Source organism: Suillus subalutaceus (genome assembly GCF_016647625.1).
Source record: "Suillus subalutaceus strain FC151 chromosome Unknown DFJ58scaffold_7, whole genome shotgun sequence".
NCBI lineage: Eukaryota > Fungi > Basidiomycota > Agaricomycetes > Boletales > Suillaceae > Suillus > Suillus subalutaceus.
This window is the reverse complement of record NW_024540256.1, coordinates 51,490-76,764: the sequence shown is the minus strand read 5'-3', so window position 1 is coordinate 76,764 and position 25,275 is coordinate 51,490. Positions and strand designations below refer to the sequence as shown.

Genomic DNA, 25,275 nt, shown 5'->3' with positions numbered 1-25,275 from the left:
CGTCTCGGAGGCGGCGACTACAATTGAGGGTGGAGAGTGAGTTTTGGATATTCGGGTGCGTGCGGTTGGGAGTGAGTCACGGACGGAGTCACGTAGGGTGGATCATCCTCGTGTTTTTCTGTCATGAGCTTTGAACTTGACGCGCTGAACTTTTTCATTCAAACCCATTTTTTGCAGTCGAGTTCATGCTTCTGGCATTTTTTTGTTACAAATCTACAAATTCAATGTACAATTCACACATATGTTACATATATGCCACCATCTCCTCGCGGTGCTGTGCTGTGCTATCGTTATGTGCAGGGTCATGATTGAGGCCGTAGCCCCAGATATTTTGGTCTTCTGTGAAAAGACATCGACTGTCCAGCTCAATCTTGATAGCCTTACGGGCAAAGAAAGCTTATGACGGGGATGAGGCGCAAAGAAAACAGCATAATATTGTGTGGGTAAACTATTTCATACAAGTGAGATTTTCGTATGCAGCTACATGAAAACAGCAAATTACACGAAGAGCAGTAATAAATCAAGCGAAACTGTTTTCAACATCAGCACTATCATCCCCTTGCTCAAGGTTCGCAAACGTCAAGAACGCAGCGGGCCGGTGATCCTCTGCCCAGAACAACAGCGGCGTGTCTAGTGTTACAGCAAATGACAAGTTGGCCGACCACAATTGGGTAAGACCAATCCCGTAGTTCCAGACTTTGCCTTCGGGCACGAGCGTCATCCCGAGAATACGGTCAGACAACAGGAGCTGCACCCGCTCCGACATATTAGGGTTGAAGCCAGGTGGGTTGGCAGAATTATCCACGTTCTTGCGGCCCCACTCGAACCCAGGTACCGTCAGTTGATGAGCAGATAGGGAGACTGAACCAGGAGTGAAGGAAGCAGCGATACAGATTGACGAGGAGTTCCACTCGGGGTGGTCAGCCATCAACTTGGCTTGGGTGGTGACGTCTGTGGGAGAGAGATGGTTGAGCTCAAGCGCTTGAGTCTTGATCCACCCAAGAGGTTCGAGATCTTTGAGGAGGAAGTCGTCCTTCGGCAACTGGTTGGGCAGCTCAACGCTATTGTTGCTTCCACGCTGAGGTACCCATACGACTGCTTTGATCTCCTTGACCTGCTTGTTGTCTGGCGGCGATACACCGTACAAGAAGGCCGCAACCTGAGTGCGAAGATCTGCAGCAGTGATGAATGCTCGCAGGATGTTCTTTGGCAACACATAGGTGTACGAAGCAGCGTCGTCCTTGACATCATCATTGGAGACATAGATATGTTGCAGACGGAGGGGAAGATGCGTAGCAGAGATGGCACGGACACGCCAATCAGATTTGCTGCTAAACACTTGCTGTTCATAATTGGTCGTCGTGACGGTCTGAATCGTATCACCGTGAACGTTGGTGGTCTGAGTTTGCACAGCGGTGACTTGACCCTGTGCCTCGTTACTCTTCTCAAGCTCAGCCATCTGTTGGCGCTGTACGGAAGGAGCGGCAATCTCTTGACCAAGAATGATGTCACGAATTTCACTGGCAGTCAAGGACGCGATGTTGACGCTGTTCCGCTTGCCGAAATCCTTGAACTCGATGAGTTAAAGTTCAAAAAGTGTGCGGTATTACTTACTGCCAAGATAAGATCCTTCATTGCGACCTCAACCTTAATCCATTCATCATCTGTAAGAGTAGGCCAGACGAAGTGTGGTTCTGTGATGGTCGACTTGTCCGGATGCAAAATAATCTTCGCCTTCTCGTTGTTGACGTGCAAGCCACGAAGGAGGAGGATAAGACGAGAGAAGGCGGTGTAACTGGACACCGACTTGAGCCAGTCGTCGTACAAGCTGAACAGGACCATTTGAGGTTGTGTAGCACGCTGTGAGAAACAGTATCAGCAACGAAGATGCAAATACGCATGGACCAACTTACTAGGATCAAGTCACCAAACTTCTCCATCTTCATGCATGCCTGGAAGGGCAATTGCAACTCACTTCCCTTGATAACGATATTCGGGAAATCAAGCAAGTGAACCTCAAGAGGGTCCAACATGCCCTTGCGAGTGACGATGACCTGCTTCGGCTGTTCTTCGACAGGCAGCGAACGAACCAATGCAGCCACTTCTTCGGCAGTCTTCCACTTCGCAAGTTGACCGAGACGCTTTTGACCAGCCCAGACACTAGTGTGGATGATCTTCAGGAACAACTGTCCAGAACGTGGGTTGAAGATGAAGATAGCGCCGTTAATTGGTTTGGTCGTCAAGTTACCCTCGAATGTCTTATGAATAGTGACACGATACACGTTAGTGTCGTCGACGAACCAAATGATCTGGTTCGAGAACAGTTCTGAGTAGTTCTGGCTGTTGAGGTAAGGCTCCGTGGGCTCAGAAGAGTACAACTGGAGACCCTTGCGAATACGCTCGCGCAGAACGTGGCATGCAGGATTAGCCTTCATGATCTTGGCCATGGCCTGCTGGATTAGAGGCTTCATACCGGGGAACCAGTTGCCATACGCAGACCACAGGTTATAGGCTAGATCCATGCCGATCATAACACCAGTTGGCGAGGGGTAGATACTCATGGAGTCGGACACATAGTCCAAGAACTTGGCACGAGTATACCGCTCGATATCATGAGTATCGAAGTCGCCCCAACGAAGCTGAACGTCGATCCAGTACTTGTTGCTAGTCGTGCCATCCAAAACGTCTTTGTTCTAAAGAAACCGAGCGATTAGATCAAAGTCCAAAAAAGTATGAAGAGTGACCTACATCTGTAACCAGTGAAGGCCGAGAGATATTCCACTTGTAGGCCGAGAACAGCAAGATATCGGCGCAAGACGAATTCATCTTGTAACTCTTACGAGGGTGAATAGTCTCCTTTTGCACTGTCTCGATCTGGAGAGGCTCTAGCTCCTGATCGAAGACCTGACACAAGTCCATGACCACACTTTCGTGAATCTTCTGCCACAAATGCGCACGGAAGATTTGAATCAGCGAGATCTTAAGGGTAGGGATCTTGCCGTGCATGAAGATACCCGTCAGGTCAAGCTGCACCTGGAAACCGACATATACATTGGCGCGGTTGATGGTCGGACTCCACCAGAGCGTGAACCGACGATTAGGGATCTGGTTAAGACCTGACCTCTGGGCGTTGGTAAGTTTCTTGTATCGCATAGACTCTTCGAATCCAGACGCTTTCTCCCAGAAGAGACCCTCCCATGTGGGGAAGTAAGTTCCTTTGAAGAGTGTGTGCTCCAAGATACCCTCAACACCGCCCAGTGCAGCAATGACATCAACACGATAGTTGTTCAGTTGCCAAAGCTTTCCATCATGGCGCTGAGATGTCCACCAGAAGGGGTTGCTAAAATAGTCATCTCATCAGTCAACAATAAATTCAGACAGCTGGAGAGCGACTCACTGTTTCAGCAACTGGTACTGCTTCCAATCCGTACGCACACGCCAACCTCGGTCATATGCCAACGTGTGGCGATCCTTTTGGAAGAGGGTGTTGATACGAGGAATACCGCGGTCCCAGCTATCTTCAAGATCTTCGAGGGTGAGGCGACGGTTCTGGGCATTGGCCTCCTTCCGCTTCATGGAATATTCGGACCAAACACGAGCCGAATCCAAGAATTCTGCCTCCCATGGCTGAAGGTATCTGTACAAGTTCGGAATCAACTGGTCCTCCTCATGGGTCATACCAGCACGGAAATGTGTAACTGATGAAACGAACTGCTGTGAGCCAGATAATGGCTATCAAACAAGAGAGAGAACGAACCTCCAACGTCAGTTTGCTTGGACCATCGCAAGTCACTCTGCGGGATAAGAACATGACCCATCGAAAGCATTCCAAGGCCACCAAGCTCCTTCGGCGTGTAGAAAACGACAGGAGGGAAACGGGACGGCATCTTACTGTTCAGGCCGATCTTAACACGAGTTTGGATCTTGTTCTCTGCCTTGACAAGAGAGTCCAAGAGCTCGTTTGTGTGGATGACGGCCTCGCGATAGTAGGTCATCAAACCGATCAACGCAGTGTTCCACTTGTTGACGATCTTCGAGAACGTGGTGGAGCCAGAGCTCATAAGGACCTGACGGATACGGTTGTTGAATTGCTGGACACCGTCATCGGAGACACGCAGGAACGCCTGCGCAGTTCTCTCTTTGGTCTGCTCGTTGGTGAGATTCCACACGGCATCCTTCAACGAGAACTGTTCGCCACCCATCGTCCTAATCTTGGGCAAGATACGGACCTCGAAGCCGCACATCGAGAACAACAACTGTGGGTTGTCCTTCGAGTAAACGCTGACAAAGGTGTCCTCCCACTCGATGGTGGTGAGTGAGCGCGGCAGGCTATTCTTAACGTTCCAGAAGACCGCTCTTCCGAGGTTGACATCATGCTTGATGAGACGCATACGACAATCACGAGGCCAGCAACGCTTGTTGTTATACCCGATGACGTTGTTGTTGGTCGGGTCAGGGTTGGCACTAAGATAGCGTTGGATCAGGTCCCTCGCCTCATCAGCGCTGAAGCGGAAGAGGATGTGCAAGCGATCAACGTAACGAGAGTACAAGCGGATGGGGTGACGAGTCTCTGTCGCCGAGTCGCGGTACTGCAAGAAGTTGTTAGGCATCTGTGGAGGACCCGCCATTTCGCTAGCTCGCTGCAAGCCAAGAATGAGGAGATCAAGGACGAGACCGTAGTACTGGAAGACGAAGGCAGAGAACTGAAGGCCACGGATGAGACCGAATGCATTCGTGTGTGCCATGTCCTTGTAGGTCAACACCGTGTTGTTCTTCGCAGTGATGTAGTCTGCCAAGTTGTGATCAAGAATGAGGACGGAGGAGACGGTTGAGTAGGGTCAGGTCGATCTTCTCATACACCTTGGAGAAGACGGTCTCCATCATCACGTTGCACTCGCCCTCGCTCGTCTCCCAGATGTCCGTCAAGTTGTTGATGCCCTGGCACCACTTGTACACAAGCAACGGCGGTGGCTCCGTATCGGCAGGTTTGATCCAGGCAGGGAACAACCCTCTTTTATCAGCCTCGAAGAACAGGAATTGATCAAGATACTGTGTAGTATCAACGTTAGCATGGCATATAAGGAGTAAACGCTGAAACTTACGGCGTCTGTAATCTTCTCAACAGGCTCGATGTCGTAGCACGGAATGAGTTTGTCGTACGTGTCAAAGAACTCAATGCCAGCCTCCTTGAACGCGCGCTGGGTGAGAAGCAGTCGCTTGATGCGCGACAGACATTCATGCGGATTGTCATACGCCTGCTCAATGAGGGCAAGCTCTTCACGCTGCGACTGGTTAAGGCGACCCTTGACCGAGTAAGCCTCCTTCAACTTTTCAAGTGCGAGTACAAGCAGCTTCGTGTCGTGCTTGTACGACAGAGGACTAGAGAAAACGGTGAGTTCATAACGTGCAAAACATGGCTGGCTCACTCACGGGAATGGTATAGGAGCAAATTTGCGGCTCTCTAGCCAGTGAACAGTCGCTGTGTAAATTGCGACAGCTTCCTCCGCACTGATGTATGGCCCATCCTTCAAGTACCCATGCTGCCTCTCCTGCTCTGCTTTCAAGTACAGACGAGTCAGCCGACCCAGGTTTTTCTTCACTACTGCCTTATCAACCGTAGCACCCCGACGGATACGCTCCCGATTATAATGCGCAACCGAGCACCACCAGTCAGCCTTGCTCTTGATGTACCGTAGGATAATGTTCTCAATCGCAGTGGGCATACCAGGAACTTTCCATGGGATGTTCGCCTTCCAGCAACGCCACGCCTCCGACAGATGCTGCAGAATCGTCTTCGACTTGTTCTGTTTAATGGACTCGGGCATCATGTCGAGAATGTCGTGCATGACAGCCGCACGTAACTCGAGGTCGTAGTGAGACTCGACACGTTGCTTTGTCACAGTTTTCGCGATGCCCTTGCTGTTGCGTCCCTCGAACTGACGCGCGAGGAGGTTACCGAGCCAGCGCTCGAGTAGCGGTACGATGCCTCGCATGAAGAAAAGCCAGACACGCCAGCCAGGAGCCCAGAACCCGTTTCCAGGACCCTTGCCGACAGGGCCAGTATTAAAGCGGTAGTAGATCAAGTGCTTGAGGTCTTTTGTCATGCGAACTTGTCTCATGAGCTGGATGAGTAAAAATCAATAAAAGAAACTTCGCCTATAACAGTAATTCTGCGAACCTTGTACTTGTACCGATACATACCAGTCAATGCCCCAATGTGCGCAAAGATATACTGCAGTGCGTCTGCGAGCTGGAAAGCATCAACATTGCCAAGGCGGAACTGAACATGGGCATCAACAACAAGTTTTGTAAGACGCAGAATCTCGCGGCACAAGTGGAAGGCATTTCCGAAGCGAGACTTTTTGCGCTCCTTTGTAGTAAGCGTCTTCACTGGTTTCAAGTTCATGTTATAGTCGAGATGTAAGTAGTTCAAATTCTGAAAACGAAAATTAGCTTTGATTTACCCCAACGGTCTCTACGAAAGCTTACCTTTCTGTGAATGAGAAGGTTAAGCATGTTATACCCTTGTCTGCACACCTGCAAACCGGCTTCCACCCAGTCAAGCTTTGTCGTTTGGAAGAACTTCGTCGCCTTCAACTGCCGGAAGAGATTCTTTTTAGTCATCGCCTTCTCAGGTCGACTCTTGAGCTCGTTGAGGACGAAGCACTTGAGCAACTTCTGGTACGATACGCGAACTTTGACTGGCTGGTTGGGAGGACAGTGCTCCAAATACCAGTTCTTCACCAAAGGTATGTCCTGCGCACGACGCATGCGACCAGAGCGCCGATTATAAGGCTCAGGCGCCCACCATAGAGCAATACCATCAGCAGTGAGGTCGTTCTCGAGAGGCTTGTCTTCAAGGAATGGCTGCACATCATCGGGCAACTCAAAGTCGTCGTCGTCGTCGGCGCCGTTCGGACCGAAGATAGAGTCTTCATGAGAGACGAGCGGTGCGTTCTTGGGAGTAGCGCCGCGCAGGGAGATAGGGTTGATGAGTGGGTCGAAATAGAAGGCGGGTAGGTCGGGATCATCAGTGCGAATATAGACATTCTTGGGCGCATGATATGGAGAGAGGTGAACAGAGCGCGGGAGGGAGTTATAGAGATGCGGGAAGGCGACCTTGTACTCGGTACGGATTTGTTGACGAATGATAACTTTATTGACATCATTGAACTCGTTCCAATCTTCGTCAAAAGCATCCATGTCACGGTACAATGGCTCAAACTTCGGCCCTCCAGGAATTGCCAAGTTGAGAGCTTTTGCGGTGAAGAAGGATTTCTTGTCGAAAAGATAGCTTGCATTGCTATCAGGTTGGTCTGACAATAGGGTTCTCCCAAGACGATATAAATTCGCCATGACGGGTAGTGTGAGCTGCCAATAACGATATGAGGGACCATTGACTGCAGGTGTGTCCACCAGCGGCTTTGGGTCGTAAAACCAATCAATAATGGCAGAATCTTCCTCTGAATCGAGCTCCAGCTGAATGGCTTCAAGAGGCTCAACATCCAGTACGTTATCACCATAATCCAACGGTGGCTCTTCATCATCAAAAGGTGGGAAGCGCATACGCTTGAAATGTCTGCGATCACGCTTCTCTCGACGCATGGCTAGCCACATGGAACTCCATTGGGCATGATAAACAGGTTCGATAATGCGAGGGATCTCATTGACGAAAGTGATTGCGCCAGTGATGTGATAAAGGACGGGCACCTCGCGAACCTGCTCCCAGGGGTATGGGATGTTTTCAAGCAGCTTCATTACAGCGTGAGGGACGTATTTCAAGGCGCCGAGGTGGACGCGCTTATCATTGCGAAACTTGCGGTTGCTCATGTCACCGTGGTCCTTGATAATTTTACGGACGTGCTCCGGAGGCAAATCCTGCAAGATCATTATTCAATACGTGTAAAATTCTATACCAACCGAACGTACCTGTTTTCCCATATCAACATATCCTCCTTTGCGCTTTTCGCCGTAGCGCTTTTTCTGCATGGACACCCATTTCTGCGACTTTTGCGCAAGGACTTCGGGAGGAACCTTTGAGGTAGATGCTTGTGGAAATCCTGGTGGTGGTGGCATGCCTGGAGGTGGGGGCGGCAAGCCCGGAGGAGGGCGAATGAACGAACTCATCGTCGTCGATGTTGAGGGCGACGGTGAAAGTTTGGTCGATGACTAATTACCAGTCCTTTTGATTTAAAACTCAGAGTTTCGCGGGGTTCAAAATGTACTTGGTCACTGATCGTGTCAAGTAAATGCTTCATGACAGTCATAGAGACCAAGCGGCTGAGAAGAACTTGAAGCCCAAAGCAGGAGCTCTGGCCGTGTCTCTTCCTGAAGAACTTTAGTCTTACTCTCTATACTTTCCTTTGTGGCAAGATATCATTCGTTGCACATCCATGCCAAGTCACAATTTACTCGGTATCAATCTTGTCTATATTGAAAGCTTCTTGCCAGTATGCTCAGCCTTTCAACAGGCAAACATGTTATCCTCTGGGCTCCAGTACGTCTTAGAACTTGGTAGTCAACATCTGCTCCCCGTTCCATCGCGGATCTCGTTTCTATTTCTAAGGACCTATAGCTCTTGAGGGATAAAGCCTACACATGGTTCAAGTTTGACCTCCACTCTTTCCTAACAGTCTCTATACTAGAACGATCTGGTATAATAAACTCAATATCCTTCGCCGAAGGTCATATTTTATCTCTGGGACGATGATGGCCACTCGAGCTACCTGGCCAAGACCTTTCCAATACTGCCAAAAGCCCTCACAGCAAGTAGTCAGTGTCATTTGTATTCAGGATGGCTGTGTTCAGTTTCTAGTACATACATCCTTGATGTGTTTATGCATCCAATTGACATTGCGTATGCCATTGATCATGGTACTTCCAAGGAGAAGACATTGTATGTTGACAATTAAAGTCCTAGATGGAGGTGGTACTCACCCCGAAGCCGCAGGACAGACGCTGTTTCTGCCTACCGCATAGGACATCAGGTCCGCAACTACGCTGTCTCAGCTCAAGGGTTCGGGCAAGCATATCGCTCTTCTGCGCCGCTCATTAGATAAGCTATATGATACTGCAGATACCTACAGGCTCACATGCTGGTGGCGGCTGCGGGACTAGCGACAGTCAACAACGTCCAATGTGAGCCATTGTTGGACATAGTCGAAAGTCTTGACAGTTAACATTCGTTTGCAGAGCAATCTCAGAAACGATATTATCAAATGACTATAAGCTAGTTAATCTTAATTTGTCGAAATGATAGATTGCTCGTTGCCAACGATGATTTGAGCCTCTATTTAGTCGAGGATATGTCCGAGGCGGCGCAATTCTGGCATGCTACCTTTTGCCTATATCAGCGACGCACAGACGATGCCTCCTTCAGAACGACGATATGGCGCACATCTCACAGCCGCAGACGCAAGCACGACAAACGAGGTGGGCCTCAGACCCTGAACATCGACTGTTATGCTTTGTAGCATCCCATATATGGCCCGTCTTTGTCATTTCCACTAGGATTTTCTTCGATTTCGACTTCTCAGAAGGAATGGCGGTGATGATACTATGGAAACACTGGGTCCTTGCACATTCGCGTGTGTTCCGAGACTCCCGTCAAGTCTGCATCGACCAGAATCGAGTTGTACACTGTTGTACGGGCATTCCCTGTGACGGGTGTCATGAAGTATAAATTACATATGATGAACTTCAGCCCCTTAGCAGAGTTTTCGATGCTAATGAATTGATCGAAATGTGGCTCGATAACTTCACATGACAGATCCAGCGGGCCAGGACAACCCCAAACCAGCACGACGAACTACATCCTGATTTTATTCTGCAGTCAATACTGCACAGGGTCGAAGTCGTCGAGATGTAGGGCAGCCAGTACTTGGTCAAAGAACGTCACATTTCTGTGAGAACGGAGAGGGGTGAGCATTGCAGAACTACTCAAGCGAACCTCCAGGCAATGGTACTTATATCGGTGCAAGAAAATATTCCAGAGCCAACTCTGAAGACTACCATAAATATGTTTGAAGCGAGAGACACCCGAATCTAAATATGATACGATACGTTGAGGATCTCGAACAATTGTGAATAAACATAAACTATGATCCGTGCTCACTCCTGGGATACGTTCAATCCAAGTAAGCGCAACCTTCCAAGCTACCGACGTAACGCCTGGACAGGTTGTTTATCCCTACTGCAAATCGCTGTGATTTGGCATTTATTCGAAGTAGAGTCGACTTAAATGCGGTTCGCCAAAATATGTCCAATGCGAAATGAAGACTCAAATCCTCCAACGCGACAGTCTGACAGCATCAAAGTTGCAAACATGATTTCGTTTAACCGCGTAGCTGGCCATACGCCCGTCCATGCATCGCCAGTCCGAGTGGCATGGACTTGGTTCTTCTGTTTACAAATGATAGTTAGTGATTCGTGAACGTCTTTTCAAAGCAAGAACATCTCACGAGATCGATCATCGATTAGACCCGGAGCCAGCATAAATGCAGTCCATCTTCACGGCCGGCAGCGAGTGATCACTCGTCCCTGTTTGAAAACGTCAATGCACTATCCTCGTGGTCATACAAGCACTCTACCAGCATGACAGTATGGAATTCCGTCCTCCTTGTGACCCCACCACATCACAGGCGACCACTCATCTACGAGGTTTGCAAGTGTCTGGAGGTGGCCGTATGCAGCTGGCTGGGGGCCGTGCGGTCGGCGTAATGAGACGAGGGTACAGCAACAGGCAAATATGAGTAATACTATGCACAAGTTCCAGATCTACAAGAGTGTGTGAGGATCTGTGGTGACCGCAAGTACTTAGACTGTGAATGCGAACCTGAATTGTATACATATAGAACGCGATTCCGCGTGTCCCTAAATAGAGGCCGGGATACGTTGTGAATGCAAGCCCAAACATCCAATCTATATCGTGGATAATGTTATTCAAGAACACTGACAAGAAGCTGGGTGCGATTAACTCACGTAGCACAGGTTTCACGACGAAAAGTATAAGACAGAGCGGATTGGCGAAAACCGACTTCAACGGGTTCGTCGTCGACTTGAGCCCTTTTGTTCCACTAGCGCATCTCCAGTGTCTTTCATCCCGAATGACATCCACAATGAGCTCCGAGCAATGCAGCCCAAGTGTCAATGGTCCTTGGAAAACTGCCACATTGGCAAGGTACAAAATCCACCATGGTCCATTCCCAGAAAGCGGCATCCCGTAGATAGCCGCATAAGAGAATTGATTGCTGGGGAAGAACGACCACGATTTTAAGGTTATCATGCTGGAGGAGCTGCTTTTATACTTATTGTAGAAGTACATGGCTAGCGTAGCCCACACAGCACATGCTAAAACGAGGCCCCAAAGAGACCTGATAACTTTCCGGATGCTAGGGTGAGCATGCCACGCCGAGGGCTGTTTGTCCGACGGCTTCGCAGGACCTCCGTGCACATCCAGGTTGGATACCGCACGCATGCACCGGAAAGGAACCGGGATCAATTGTGTGTGGTGGACCAGAGCGGCGGTTAAGTCGAAAGCTGAGGAGCTCCACGTCAATATTTTGACAGCCCGTATAGCTGACCAGGCGATCACCACCTGGAGAAAGAGCGCGACGCCCAACAGCAGGAGAGGCAACCCTAATATGCTAGTGGAATAGACCGTGAAAATTTGATCTACTTCGTAACCGTTGTCAGATGATCCAATTATCTCCATCCAGGACTCAGTTAATGTAACGAGCGAGGCTGAGCTGTAGGATATAATAAGGAGGATGGCCATGATGCCATTGGACAGCGCTCCATTGGGGTTTCTCCATCCACGAGCTGCATTCAGAAGACGCAGATTAGAGTTGAAGCGGAGCCGAGATTCTGAGGCTAGCGCAGAGCGCAGTGAGATGCCATGTACGAACCCAGTGGATTCGGTACATAAAGTGACAATCAAGTTTAGCCCCAGGGTTATCATCTCTTTCTGCAGGTTGCTGCTTAGTATTACGGTTATTTCAGCCATCATGCCGCCTTCTTTGTCAGTGGCCATGATGAAAATGCCTGCAATGATGCAACAGCAACTGACGACCCCAGAACACACCATTCCAACGAGGGCATATCTGCGACTTGTCACACTACGGTCGTAGAATTCGGTTCCAGTCTCAATGATGGACGTCGTATCAGATATGAGGGAGCCAAGGTCATGCCGGGGACTTGGCAGTGTGTCACATGAAAGAAGACTTGGATCCCAGTCCCAATAGTGGTCTGTCGGTTTGGAAGAAGTTGTTGCCATGAGAAGCGGGTACTGGAGAGCAACAGCCCATTATCGATAGGCGGATTAAGAATATATAGCCTTTGGCAAATATTAGCACTTCCTGATCTGAGTGTACGTAAGTCGGAGTTGGAGCATCACTTAATGTGATGGAAGGGCGGTGACACGAGTCTCGAGGCGGCGTTTGTGGGAATGCTACTATGCACCGCAAAATCCTTAGGTGGGACTGGAGAGCAGTCTGGCCTATCAGATAAATCAAGTAACATAGTCGCAAAAATCCTTCTCTTTCTCAAGGACGTAGACTGGTCAGCGTGGTCATGCATCATCATGAGTCCACCCACCTCGCCAAATATGTTTAGTAACACTCACGTGATTACGACCGCCAAGGTTTACATTGATCGCGGCATAACCCATTTGAATTCTCTTCTATTGAGCTGCATAGCACAAATACGAATAAGAGCATAGCCAGAAACTGGTTCTGATCGATATCACCAAGTGAGATCTAGTGAGGTTCGGGCCATGCCTGAGCTGCGCAGAAAATTTCAAATACCCTATTGCTCGTATGATGATGTGTCATCCAACTCTTGCGTGGAAACGCATCGAAGAATTGGGAGTATCCTGCCGTTGCACCGAGGTATGAATGTACAAAAGTCCACAAGTAATAAAACGAAAAAAGTGGATAGACTGAAGAATCGATGATCAACAGATATCCAGTTAATGAGAGAAAGGCCTCACGCTTTGTTCAACCTGATTTGCCCTTCTTGTACGTTCCGTATGGTCCCACTGTACCTGGCGCACCACCCAGTATTTTCTTTTGTGGTTGCGGAGGCTGAGGAGGATGCTTGCTTGATCCAGGACGCGGTCCGAGCAGGCGCGAGTTGTCTACTCCATAATCTGTGACATTCCATTTAGCGTCAGCCTCTATCTCATGTACCTCCATCCCCAGCATTCTCCGCAATACAGAGTTCTCTCGCTCCAACCGTGCGAGCTCAGAGTCCCTCTCGAGAGACCAATCCTTCTTTTCTTCGAAATCAAACTCCTCCGCATCGCCTTGCTTTACCTCAGGTGAAGGAGTATCAGCAATTTCGGCATCCTCGCCATTCAGTACGCGCATGAGATGGCGAAGTGTATTTGATATCCGCCCAAGGGCCGCGGATTGGGCAGTACTAGCCGACAATGCACGGAGAAGGTCTTCCGACTCCCTGGCAATAAGCTTGGATTCGTATTCGCGAATGAGAGCGAGTTCGTGTTCTTGGACGTCACGCTGCAGATTAATTACCGCAGGTAACACATGTACATAGGGCGGCGGATCGAGGCGAGGGAAGGAAGAGGTCATATTTTGTTGATTATCAATGAGCTGCCATGACGTGAATATATACACGTACAGCTCTTGTGCGGAATGCACTCATTACGCTTTCGAGTGTCTGCTCGTACTCCCGAATGAGCGCACCCAGTTGTTTGTTGTCGTGCTGCAGCGTCTGGTTCTCAGCTGCAAGTGAGGCATTCATGCGCTCTAGTTCTCCATCGTACGCATCTGCGTTCAAGGAAAGAATCAGTCCAGTAAACATGTATCGGTAATGAGTAGGTCAAACCTTGAACCTTGTCGAGGTTGAACCTACGGCATGGTCAGTCCAATCTACGAATACCGCTCAACATCCACGCTCCCACCTGCGAAGGACAAACCCAGTCTGTGCATGTGCCGCTTGAGTCTATGGTTCCATCAATCGAGGCTTTCTGACTTTACTAAAAGGAGGCAGAACCTTTATAGCACCAGCTGAGGCGTGGAGCGAAAATGATATAGAACGGTTCTGCGTAAGCAGCTCAGAAAGTTCTTGGACACTGTTGAATAAGTGATCAATAAGATCATTCTCGCTGTTTCCGTTGACGATCGTCATGTCATGAAGACAAAGGAGAAGTGGGGGGTCGTATGGTGCCACGAGGGGTCGCAAGTAACTTCAATTGATCGATCGATTAAGCTTGTACATGTACGGTTACACCAATTAAATCGTTAACGTTGTTTGCTAATATTAAGTAGCTTAAGCTCAACTTAAGCTAGTCACTATCATTTGTGAATCTGCCAACAGCCGCATCAGTTTATTGTGTTGTCCATACCCCCAAATTATCTGGCGAGTCCGCCGTTAACTTTTGCTTCTCTTGACGTACTAGAATCTAGATTGGCACGTCGCTTTAAGGAAACCAAATGATTCAAGAACCTCTGGCCCGCTAGTATATAAGTATTACTACATCTTCACCTGAGGACGTTACTTACTTAACGGGATCCGGAACAACTCGAAAACCAAAAAAACACAATATTACTATTGCCTCCGTGCCGCGCTGGTTTTCCCTTCATTTCGGCTTCGCTCAACTTGTAAGCCCGGAGTGAGTTCGTGGCTCCGCAATAGCCTAGAACTCAGATTTGACCGCCGTGCTGAAACTTTGCAAGGTATGTGAGCTCCTTTAAGCAACGGTCATTTTCATCTAAACCACGTATATTTTCATAGAATCGGTTTTCTGTTTTCTGATGTCGTCCGGGTTTGGTAGCACAAGCCACCTTGATTGCCACGCACCGCTTCAAGTTGGCCCCAACAGCATTTTGTACCGACCAGCCTTTCGCGGTAAGGCAGTACATATCTGAGTCAGTGGCCGCGGCTTGGGAGCCCGGTCTCTATTTCCAAGGCAAAATCGTGCAGCTGTATGTAAACTCTGCTCGGCTGCATCCTAGTCTTCAGATGCGGCAGGTCCAGAAATTCTTCAAAAAATCTTTTCAGATCACCGCCATTTGCGATAGTACTTGTGCCGTTGATGCGCTTCCCGAAGCAGGGGGAAATAGTTCATGATCCGTAAATGCGAGCACGGCGCTGCACTGCACTTCTTACGGCGGTAAATATCGCAGTGAGTCATTCTCGTCTAGTTGAATGCTATCAGGCCCAGGTCTCGACCTCCTACTTTAACTTAAAGCGAACTCAGGTCACAATCTCAGGTTCCAACACGTGCCAACAGAGCCTTCTCGGAACTTTCTTCTGCGGAGCGTATTGGCCTACTTGCAGCCGGGATCTCAGCGCTGTCACACAGATATCCCCATGTTCACGCCATCAACACGCGAACTCTTACTCTGAGGGCGCGACATATTTGGTCTATATTAATGGAGAACATAAAGGGATTTCAGGCGCTATGATCATTTCTAGACTTGTGTTTGAAAGTCAGCCGTTTCAGGTCAGGGTTTCATCGCATTCAATTGAGATCTACACTCATACGATATCTTGTACCTTAGGCTGTATGGAATAATTGATAAGGAGTCATTCATGGACGTCCCTCGGATGATAGTGCCAGGCCTCGGCAACAATGAATTTTGGGCTTTGCCACACGGCTCATGTCCCTGCACGTCTTGGATGGCAAGACAATAGTTCCACGGTAGCTCCGCCAATGAATCATCATCCCAGCCTTCTACTTCTCACGACCTCCCATGCCGGACAGTCTCATGTCATGAATGACAGTATATCATAGAATCCTTTCAGTACAAAGCTTTTTGTTTCGCTGAAGCCTCATCACCCTCGATAACGAATCATCGCCTCCGCAAATATTTACCTATCTTTGCATAAGGCGATTAATCGGTAGTGACCTGTCATCTATTATATTTGTCAACTCCCTGCTCTTGCTCAGCGCCTCAGGAGCCACACTCGCATCTCCCCTCCCATATCTACCATGCATCACGCGTTGCTAGTTGACGAAATCCTGCTGAACATACTTGCTGCGCTACGAGAAGCAGACGCACCATACAGTCAGCTCAACGCTGTCGCTCGGACATGTCATTTCCTATCGCCTCTGGCATTGGACTTCTTATGGTCGGAATTGCCGGACGTAAGGCCCTTACTCCAATATATAAAACCAAGGATGCCAAATGTGCGCGAACAGTTAAATCACAGACACCTTGTTAGCTGACTCAACCCTCCAAGGACCCGCACATATCAGTACCATCCGCGTCCTTCCAACGTGCTGCGTTTCGTGTCCGTAAACTATCATGTCCCGCTCTGGCATATTCAGATACCCACTCCCAAATCGCCCTTACAGAACAACTGCGATTATTAAGCATGATGGGCATCACGACCTCGTTGTTTCCCAACCTCCGTCAACTGTCATGGACTGACACTGATCAATCACGCTATGTGTATATCCAACTTTTCTTAAGTCCTACTCTGGAGTCACTCGAGCTGGATTTCTTTTTCCACAAACCTCCCGACTTTCCCTTCTTAACCTTACTGCCCAAACTCTGCCCAAACCTCCGCAGCATGTCAATAAGCAAGCACCCTGTCATATCCTTATCGGGAGGCGAGGGTCCCTCTGCCGTTCGGACGATTTGTCGGCTACCTCGTCTCACCACCTTAGAATGCAAGTCATCGACCATCAGCGAAGAAGATATTCTGCACCTATCTCAACTCAAGTCACTCATGACTTTAAGCTTGGGCATCCCTTCGTGGGTGTCAAGCGACCGCGGAAGCTCGGCGCCTCATAATTCCGGGGCAGCCAAAGACCGTGCTGATCGCTTGTGGTTCTGCAATCTGCGCAATCTGCATCTTCGTGCATTTAGTATCCCAATTATCACATCCTTCTTGGAACCTGGATGCAGGTCTCTGCAGTCAGTTGTCTTCGACATCTCTGAAGCACCGACCACTGCTTCCTTAACAGAGTGTTTTAGCACACTTAGTTCCAGTCACAGTGAATGCAGCGCAATGTCTTCCATTAAAGTGCGCGACAGCCTTTCAAATGCTACGCTCGGAGTTTGCCAGCTTCTTCCCGAGTCACAGGTCATTACAGTGGACGTATTCAAACCATTTTTCACTTTCACCAAACTACGAGTTTTTGATCTGGGCGTGTGCCTGTCATTTACTTTGGATGACTCGGACCTTACAGCAATGGCAAGCTCCTGGCCAGAACTTGAGGTCTTTTGCCTCAATGAGGGGCGTGGCTGGCATCTGTCCGCTTCTCACCCTAGACCATCGATCACTGTCCGCGGTCTCCGATCGCTGTGCGCTCTGTGCCCAAGGCTCTATCAAATCGCGATGGTCTTAAATGCCCTAGACCTATTTCTTCCGTGTCCCACAACATCTCCGTTCTCACGGCAGGACACAACTCTGGTTCGTAATTTGGCAGTGACTCGCCTAAGCTTAGGAGATTCGAGATTGGCCAGTCCACAAGATGTCGCAAGTGCCCTGTCCAGTATCTTTCCCCGCCTGAAGAGAATCAGTGCGTGGCAGTATCCTTTGGACACGTTGCCTGAAAGTCGGTATTATCGCAGGCTATGGGAAGAAGTAAACAATATCTTGCAGCAGCGTTTAAAAAGGGACATTAGCATCCGTAGCCAAATAATTGATATTAGACCATTAGTACAACATGTGTAGAAGAACTATTACGTATGTAAAATTGTATCAAGTTACTCGTGTTACCAGTACTGGTAGTGTATCGATTTTCTAGATTCCAAACATGATCATCAAATATTGGCTTGTGTCTGCTGAATCCAGTCGCGACAGAAAAAAAACCTGAGTAGTTCTCTATCTGTTGTCGCCACCGATTGCACCGGATTACCAAGAAACTTAGTTGTAGGTTTCTTGCGTCTGCTGACACTATACATTCGGCGCTGTGGATCGCAGAGACGGCACCATGGGTCATCGGCAACCGAGTATCGAGCTTTCAACCAATCAGGGCCCAGCAATGGTTGTGTCTCTGCCTTTGGTGTTTGCTGTTGAATTACGTCAGGAAAGAACTGTTTGCACTCCAAACGTAGGGTCCGACCTTAAGTCTGCTCTGGCCTTCGGATTGATGATGCGATTGAAAAACTCCTTGTTGTTGGGTCGTCTGACAACCTTCCTGCATCACAGAACCTCCTTGCTGCTCGCTAGACGGTCTCGAACTGGATGGAATGGGAGTGGAACTACTAAACCGTGGGACAGGAGGTCCGTAGAGATCATCACTGTCATCCTTCATCTCGATGTCGCCATGTCCAACAGGGGTTCCTGAAGGAGTATCTGTACGAGTACCCACTTCCTGCCCGTTGCCCCCAGGACTCTTCACCACCGAATCATAGTGAATGTGTTCCTCTTCGTTAACAGGCAGTGAAGTGAATGGAGAGCAAATCCTTTCGGAGAACAAAGTAACAGAGCGAGAGGGAGGCGTATCTTCTTTTGTTGCTACAGGTTTTTCTATGTGTGAAGGATTTAAACGGTTTTCATCTTTAAGCTGCTCGACTTTCGGTGGATACCCGGACGAGACGACCTTCTTTCCATCTGGAGCACGGGCGTACTTGGAAGGCACAGCGGGCTGATCTAGACAGGTCTCCGTTCTATGGGGATAGTCACGATCCGCTCTAGGACCATCCAGGTGTTGCTCTTGGAGCACACGTTTCACTTGGAGCTTTTTGACTGTAGTTGTCGGAAGTTTATTGTTATCTGGAAAACGTAGACAGTCAGAGCGCAAAATCGCGGAGCGTAGTTCTTCAGCACCTAGACTTTTCATCTGGCTACCTGTATGATTGTCCTGCTGTTGTTGGTGCTGGCTGCCATGGTCGTTGTGTTGTGTGCGTTCGGCGGTATGGAGTATGTGGGTGGTTGTCTCGATGCTAGGTCCCGCTGTCCCACTGCCGCGAGTTGCAACGTTTGGATCGATTTTCCCCTTGTCCTTCGGAAGTGCAAGCCCCAGCGATGCTTGCGCCTGAACAGAGGGCAGTGGCTGTTGATTGTCGTCCGGTTTCGGTCTCAGCGACTGAGCTGCAGTTTTGCTGCTGGTTTCAGCCGCTTGATTTTTCTTACTACAACGTTTGCATATCCAACTATCGAGGCCATTATCACGATCGCCTGCGGTTTGAGAGCAGATGAGCTGAAGGAGTTCACCGTCTTTGAGGGGAGGGGGATGACATCCTAAGGACAAACAAAACGATGGATGTTTCCTATTAAATGCTCTGTCGTTACAGGCAATCGATCACTTACTATGATGCCAGTGTTTGTGGCAGCTTCTGCACAGTAAAAGAAAGTTGGCGGGTGTGCTGCTGGACTGTGAACAGCGGTTGCAAGACATAGGACTTGTTATGTAAACTATGAACTTAGGGTCCCGAACCCAATCTAAGTCTTTTCCCAAACATATGATAGAGCCACTGACTTGGTAACAAAGCCCACTATACTAGTACGCGCCTTACAGTACTTTCGGAGCACTCACCTGCTACCTCACATTATGTCAAATGGCTCATTCACGAAACACAAGCAACTCTAGCGACCTCAGCAAACCAGGAACCTGAATCCGTGACGTTATCCGTCGTCAATTTATTCAACGGAGATGTTAATGTGGCCATGCAAAACGCTCAAATATCCACTGTGACTTTTGCGGGCTCGACAAACAATGGAGCAGCTAGCGACAAGGCAAGAAAGATGGATCGAAACTCCACCAAGCGTACAAGACATGGACGCATCAAGGGTTCTAGACGCGATGCTGAGGAACGCCCGCGAAACGGGTGGCGAAAGCTCCGAGCGTTATACCGCCTGTGCTATTTCTGCATGTCCGGAGATCCACGAGCAAGTCGGCCTCGCCTGGACTTGGTTTATGTATCTGCTATGGCCATGTCACAATATTGAAACTTCGAAGCCAATATCTGTCATGTATACCAACACGACATCCCCCTTGGTAGTCAAAACTGGATCTCATCGACTATCAGACTCGATCCCCGACCAAGCCACACCGACTTCTAACAACATCTCGATCAGTGTTACAACTGCCAATTTTCAACGACGTAGTGGATTTATGTAAGAGCGATGTACGTTTTATTGGTAGAAAAGTGGCTTTTGGCGTTATAGTGATCTCTACTAGATCAATTGGCGAGACGGCTATAGGTATACTGTTAGCGGTATGTGGGATGAAGAACACATGCCCGCCGATAGTAATCAGGTTTTGACAACCTTGCATGCCACGCACATTCTGAAACGGGTGCCGGGTATGGATTTTTCTGACAGACCAGCATTACTACTGACACATCATGTTGGATCACGCAGACACATGCTTCAGCTGCGACGTGGATATTATTAGTCGTTACTCAGGAATATCTGCAAACACTATTGAAAATAAGGAAAGGCTCGCAGACGATTTTTCTAACAGTATGGCCCTCTATTATGTTGTCCACGTTGCCTTCGATAAGCTAATAGTACTTTGAACGGACGGTGGTGAACCTGCAGGCTTTCGTCCTTGCAATAATGCCTCATTGGTCAGCGCTCCAGCGAGACGATCACGTTCTGGAATCACGCTACCCCTGAACGAGATTTGTCGTCACCTAGCCCTTGTTTCATCGCCTTCCACGCAGGCATGTTACATATGAGCGCTGCATCCGAGGTATTCACACAGATCTCGGACAAGTTTGATCGGGCAGCAGGAGGCGATGCCGGCATTCTGAAAAAAAAAACGGGGATTCGGTGCATCAACTATTGTCTATGTGCGCCGCGTTAATTGCTTGGTATCTCGCACCTTGCAGCTGCGTGGAGCTTGTGGTATAGAAGTTGTATCTATTCGTGTAAACTTGAAAATTGCATATGCCACCTGTCATTTTCATTTGACGTATAACATGCTGGAATCACGCAAGCTGAGCTCTTAAGCAAGCCGATACCGACTAGCACAGCACCAAGATCACAAACAGGTCGGTCGTCTAAGCATGCGGATCCTTTGACAGTGAGCGTCAATCATCCGTACGTACTACTTGCACATCAAAATATGGTACTGTAGTTTCCTTTGAGATGGAGACAGTGCACTGGCCTCAACATAAGCTCACTCATTGGTCGTGTTACGACGATCAGCGGGACCCCTTACAATGCTGTGTGCACTGCGCTCCTGCCATCTGGTAAGGGACACCATCCGAAATAAAAGATGACGCCATAGAGAACTATGTGCGAGTGAGGTTGTTAACATGCGCGCTAAAATATTTGTCAAATTGCAAGTTAGATATATGCGTCATTTCAGTGAAATGGTTTTTCATTTCCACAGAATACAACTACAGATAAGTGGTATCCCTCGAAACCGGACGACTGCTGATGTGACCATTATCGAGGTTGGGCGCCGAAGGCACGATTGCTAGCGGTAAGTTCAGCGCCCAGTTTATATCCCATAGTCTAGACAAATTTAGTCGAGATAAAGATCATAATAATAAGAATCTCACCTTATCCCAGTCTATCTTTTGTCGCGTCAGGGGCAAGGCGCGCCTCAACCCTTTGAATGCCTTTTCTCCCATCTCATGATATGCATCATTCAGGAATGTCTGGCATCGCGACTCTTCAGCCTCGATCAATGCAAATATTTTGGATGCCGATGATGCAGGAGATAGTGATGACACAGTAGCTGGTATTGATATTGACGAGTCATTCGATGTACTGAGTTGGACCTACACTAAACGTCAGACCAATGAATTTGTATCCTGTGACGAATCTTACATTGCCTTGTTCATAGTAGTGAACATTTACGAGGACTCTTCCCTGTATGGTCCTACTCTCCAAGTCTATTTCAGTAGTGCGAGCGCCATCTACCAGCCCTGCTAGAGATGATTTAGTTCGACATCCGCGATATGTGATAACGAACAAACCAGTAATTTGATGGATTGTATTTATTGGAGACGATCTGAATAGCGAATTGGGTGGTCGACATGGCTAGCACAGTAGCAACTCCATCGTGGTAGTGTGAGCCCAAGTACGACAAAGCAGCAGATTCCAACGCAGCACTGATCTCTGATAAATCCAATGCGCATCAATGCATGACATTTGATCCACTGACCGCTGAGGCTCAGCCTCGGAAGGCTCCTCCGACTGAGGATCAGTGGCTTCCTACTAGCGCCATTGGTGACCACCGCTTGTGACTGAAAGTGAGGACTCACTAGAGTCAAGTGGTTGAAAACAAAAGAAGTTTTAGATCGTGGGTCTAGATAGCGTTCTTCTTCGGTGCCGGGTACACGCGCAAATTCGCTAACTATTGTCTAGAGCAAGATCCATTTAATAACGGCATCCCGACGCATTGAGCTAGAACTGACCTGATGGTGTTCACCTGGCACTTCGACCGTTGTGAACTGCGCGATGTTATATTCCCGAAGGGCAGGAAGGATGCCTTCCTCCAATCCCGCGTCATCATCTACGATGACACGAACATCTGCATGGAATGGACCAGAAGTCAGCGTTGCATGGAGGAGACAAGGCATTAAGTGCTAGGCACCGTTCAAGACGTCATTAATCTCTCCTGGGGGCGATTGAAGGATGAAGGAAGCAGCCACTTGTACACGATCTTCAGAACTCATCACGATGATCGATTCTTCTGACGCGTCCCGTAGGTTTGGCTTTCAATTGTAAGTCCAACTTGAAGCTGCGGCATTCGATATGAGAGCGATCGGCAACTGCCGATAAGAAGTGCACAATCCAGCAAGTACTTGTGTTCTACTGGTAAGAAAAGATAAAACTACAGCTGACATGGAAGGATCCGGACAACAATACAGATGTTAATTCTTATGTATTTGTAGAATGACTTCTAAGATCAATCTAAGATAACCATGAGTGCCGTAGATCACAGTTTGGCCTTGAACTGGTCCTCGGTGACACCCTTGCCCATGGCTGCTGTAGATGATACGCCACCGGTTACAGTCTTTATGAGATTATCGGCGTAATCGGCACCACTCCACTATTCAAGCATTAGCTTCAGGACGCGCGCATAGGTCATAGTAGCAAACCTTTTGATGCGTCAAGACATCACAGCTAATCTCCCGCTCCTTGCTCTGGATAATCTCCACGTACGCTTTCATACCTTCCTTCGCGTATGAGCGAGCAAAGAGGTCGCTTATGTATGCATTAGAGTGCAAGCCGCCGAGCTGACAGGGAAGATCCAAGTCAGTTCAATCGTTAGTTGATGGTTTGTTAAGTACTGACCGTGATAAATTGCCAGACGAAGCCGAGTTTACCTAGCTCCCAGACGAAATTTTTCATATCCTGACTATTCAAACCAGCGGCCTCCCAGTTGAATGAAGGGCTGAGGTTGTATGCCAACCAGTGACCTGGGCGTGCAGCATGGACCCCACGAGCAAACTCCTGGGCTTGAGCCAAGATCGGTTTCTTTGTTTCCATCCAAAGGGCATCGGCGTATGGTGCATACTCAATAGACCGTTTAATCGCGCACTGGGTGCCGCCTTGGTAGCGATAGAAACCTTCCCGTGTCCGAGGTGTATCCCAGTTCCAGTAGGGTACGGACCTGAGACCAAATTCTTTCTGTGCGATGACTACTGCTTGAGGGTATGACGAGTGTGCAACACGGGAGATGAATCGATCCACGATAGCCTTCGATGCACCTTGTGCGGACAGGGCATTAGCCAAGGTCTCGGGGAACAATTGTAAATTTGCAGACGCAATCCAAGCGTCCTCAACCGCCTGCAAATCATCACCAGACTTTCCGACATTCTCGGCGTCGGCCATAACATTCACAAGAGGGGGAAGATCTGGGTTTGTGGAGCCGAAAATGAAGGGGTGGTCGCGGTCATCGATGTTTGAGGTAATCAGGGTAGCGGCTTCCGAATCGGTCCGTGCAATGACCAGATTCTCTACACCCATGATGTCGTATTGAAGTCGAATGGCAACGAGGCGGTTGATATGCTCAGATATGGGTACAAGAACCTTGCCCGCCATGTGTCCGCATTTCTTCGTCCCAGGTGCTTGGTCCTCGATATGAACACCAGCCGCGCCTTTTTCGACGAACATCTTTGTAAGCTTCATAATTGCAGTGAGGCCACCATGTCCAGTATCGGCATCGGCAACGAGTGGACGGAGATAGTCAATGAACGGTGTCGCAGCAAGCTCTGCCTCGGACATATTCGAGCGAGCTTCGCGTTGCTTACGGTCATGGAAGAGCTGTGCCATGAATAGGTGCTCAACCTTGTTAGGAACCGTATTCGAGGGGTAATCTGGATGCAAATTAAGGAAACTACGTCATCACCGAAGGAATGTGCGTACCTGCGAGATCGGGGCCGGGTTCGTTCGTAGACGAAGCCGTGCTAGAGGATTGCCAACCAGAGACATAAATTGTCTCGAGGTACTTGGCCATCTGGGTAACCTGTACGGGGTCTAGGCTATACACCTTCCATCAATCCCGTCATACTAAAGTATCTTGTGGAGGTCACTTACGCTCCATATGTGTGCGATGGTGTACCATTCTTGGCGTGCTCGGAGAGCAGGGCAAAGAGCTTCTTTCCTTGAATCTCGGAAGGATACTTGATTGGGATGCTACCCCGCTTCGCGACGACCTGAGCAGCGGTATATGGCCGCTTCACTCTGGCGAAACGTGGGCTCTTCATGATCGACATTGCTCAATACTGCAACTCACTTCTTTGCAGTTTAGGGGCTCACCTGGAACCACCGTTCGACCTCGGCGACCTCAGCTTGGAAAGCGGCGCGCTCAGCGTGTGCCATGACAGTAATGCTAGGAGGATGATTGAAAGTGGCAGGAATGAAATTTGAATCTGTCGTTAAAAGGTGAATATATTGGATCAGTGGTAAGCTCAGCGGCTAGGTACGGATGAAACATGTGATTCCGCCAATAGCACTTGATGCAAATTGATCCAAATCATAACTCCAACACTGCCGATCACAACGGTACTACGGAGCGAAACTGTACTAGGCTTGAACGCTCGCTCGTGATTACGCTCTATGTCCGGAAACACGGGGTACACAGGCGGCGTTATACGGACTTTCAGCGGGAGCGACCCCGCTCAAAGCTGCTGTCCGCGAGCCACATGAGCAACTAGTAGGCTTTAGTAGCAGAGCAATGATTCGGCCGACATGACAAGGTCTACTGAGGCGTACTGCTCATTCAGGGCGCTGATTGAAGTCTTGACACCTAAAAACTTAAATGGCAATTTGGTCTTGTTTGATTGACACCTGTCACATGTCACACGCCGAACAATGCCGACGAACAACAGCTTCGGCGGCTCGGCACACAATCACACTCAGTTTACTCCGACAGCTTCTCAGTAACTC

At 48.9% G+C, this 25,275-nt stretch overlaps 7 protein-coding genes across 7 annotated transcripts; 1 reads left to right on the top strand and 6 right to left on the bottom strand.

The window, feature by feature from the left end:
* Window positions 1-409: 409 nt before the first annotated feature.
* On the bottom strand, window positions 410-8,157 carry DFJ58DRAFT_761040 (NUC071 domain-containing protein). Its single transcript, XM_041388464.1, has 12 exons — window positions 7,930-8,157; window positions 6,490-7,878; window positions 6,179-6,436; window positions 5,431-6,122; window positions 5,103-5,379; window positions 4,818-5,049; window positions 3,758-4,789; window positions 3,398-3,698; window positions 2,749-3,340; window positions 1,914-2,693; window positions 1,615-1,860; window positions 410-1,567 (listed from the first exon to the last, which is right to left on the bottom strand). Exons 1-12 carry the CDS (start codon window positions 8,125-8,127, stop codon window positions 521-523), a joined length of 7,044 nt encoding a protein of 2,347 aa, XP_041249452.1. The 5' UTR covers window positions 8,128-8,157; the 3' UTR covers window positions 410-520.
* A 2,311-nt stretch (window positions 8,158-10,468) lies between these two features.
* DFJ58DRAFT_722265 (uncharacterized protein) lies at window positions 10,469-12,274 on the bottom strand (the record flags this gene model as incomplete). The annotated part of the gene is made up of 4 exons (XM_041384875.1): window positions 10,469-10,539; window positions 10,590-10,776; window positions 10,835-10,920; window positions 10,981-12,274. 4 exons carry the CDS (start codon window positions 12,272-12,274, stop codon window positions 10,469-10,471), a joined length of 1,638 nt encoding a protein of 545 aa, XP_041249451.1.
* A 373-nt stretch (window positions 12,275-12,647) lies between these two features.
* Window positions 12,648-14,230, bottom strand: DFJ58DRAFT_761035 (uncharacterized protein). Its single transcript, XM_041388463.1, has 6 exons — window positions 14,014-14,230; window positions 13,922-13,962; window positions 13,846-13,868; window positions 13,639-13,787; window positions 12,989-13,517; window positions 12,648-12,937 (listed from the first exon to the last, which is right to left on the bottom strand). The coding sequence occupies exons 1-5, from the start codon at window positions 14,146-14,148 to the stop codon at window positions 12,996-12,998; spliced, it is 870 nt and encodes a 289-aa protein (XP_041249450.1). The 5' UTR covers window positions 14,149-14,230; the 3' UTR covers window positions 12,648-12,937; window positions 12,989-12,995.
* Window positions 14,231-15,721: 1,491 nt separating this feature from the next.
* DFJ58DRAFT_435045 (uncharacterized protein) lies at window positions 15,722-17,822 on the top strand. Its single transcript, XM_041380391.1, has 2 exons — window positions 15,722-16,153; window positions 16,207-17,822. Exons 1-2 carry the CDS (start codon window positions 15,956-15,958, stop codon window positions 17,647-17,649), a joined length of 1,641 nt encoding a protein of 546 aa, XP_041249449.1. The 5' UTR covers window positions 15,722-15,955; the 3' UTR covers window positions 17,650-17,822.
* On the bottom strand, window positions 17,739-19,318 carry DFJ58DRAFT_722262 (uncharacterized protein; the record flags this gene model as incomplete). Its single annotated transcript, XM_041384874.1, has 3 exons — window positions 17,739-17,987; window positions 18,041-19,161; window positions 19,231-19,318. The coding sequence occupies 3 exons, from the start codon at window positions 19,316-19,318 to the stop codon at window positions 17,739-17,741; spliced, it is 1,458 nt and encodes a 485-aa protein (XP_041249448.1).
* Window positions 19,319-21,134: 1,816 nt separating this feature from the next.
* Window positions 21,135-22,635, bottom strand: DFJ58DRAFT_761014 (F-actin-capping protein subunit alpha). Its single transcript, XM_041388462.1, has 9 exons — window positions 22,475-22,635; window positions 22,296-22,411; window positions 22,143-22,241; window positions 22,043-22,092; window positions 21,855-21,989; window positions 21,799-21,803; window positions 21,706-21,770; window positions 21,435-21,656; window positions 21,135-21,387 (listed from the first exon to the last, which is right to left on the bottom strand). Exons 1-9 carry the CDS (start codon window positions 22,554-22,556, stop codon window positions 21,319-21,321), a joined length of 843 nt encoding a protein of 280 aa, XP_041249447.1. The 5' UTR covers window positions 22,557-22,635; the 3' UTR covers window positions 21,135-21,318.
* Window positions 22,636-22,637: 2 nt separating this feature from the next.
* DFJ58DRAFT_677108 (isocitrate lyase) lies at window positions 22,638-25,114 on the bottom strand. The gene is made up of 6 exons (XM_041383134.1): window positions 24,646-25,114; window positions 24,424-24,587; window positions 24,253-24,368; window positions 23,179-24,203; window positions 22,983-23,120; window positions 22,638-22,933 (listed from the first exon to the last, which is right to left on the bottom strand). The coding sequence occupies exons 1-6, from the start codon at window positions 24,706-24,708 to the stop codon at window positions 22,820-22,822; spliced, it is 1,620 nt and encodes a 539-aa protein (XP_041249446.1). The 5' UTR covers window positions 24,709-25,114; the 3' UTR covers window positions 22,638-22,819.
* Window positions 25,115-25,275: the final 161 nt, after the last annotated feature.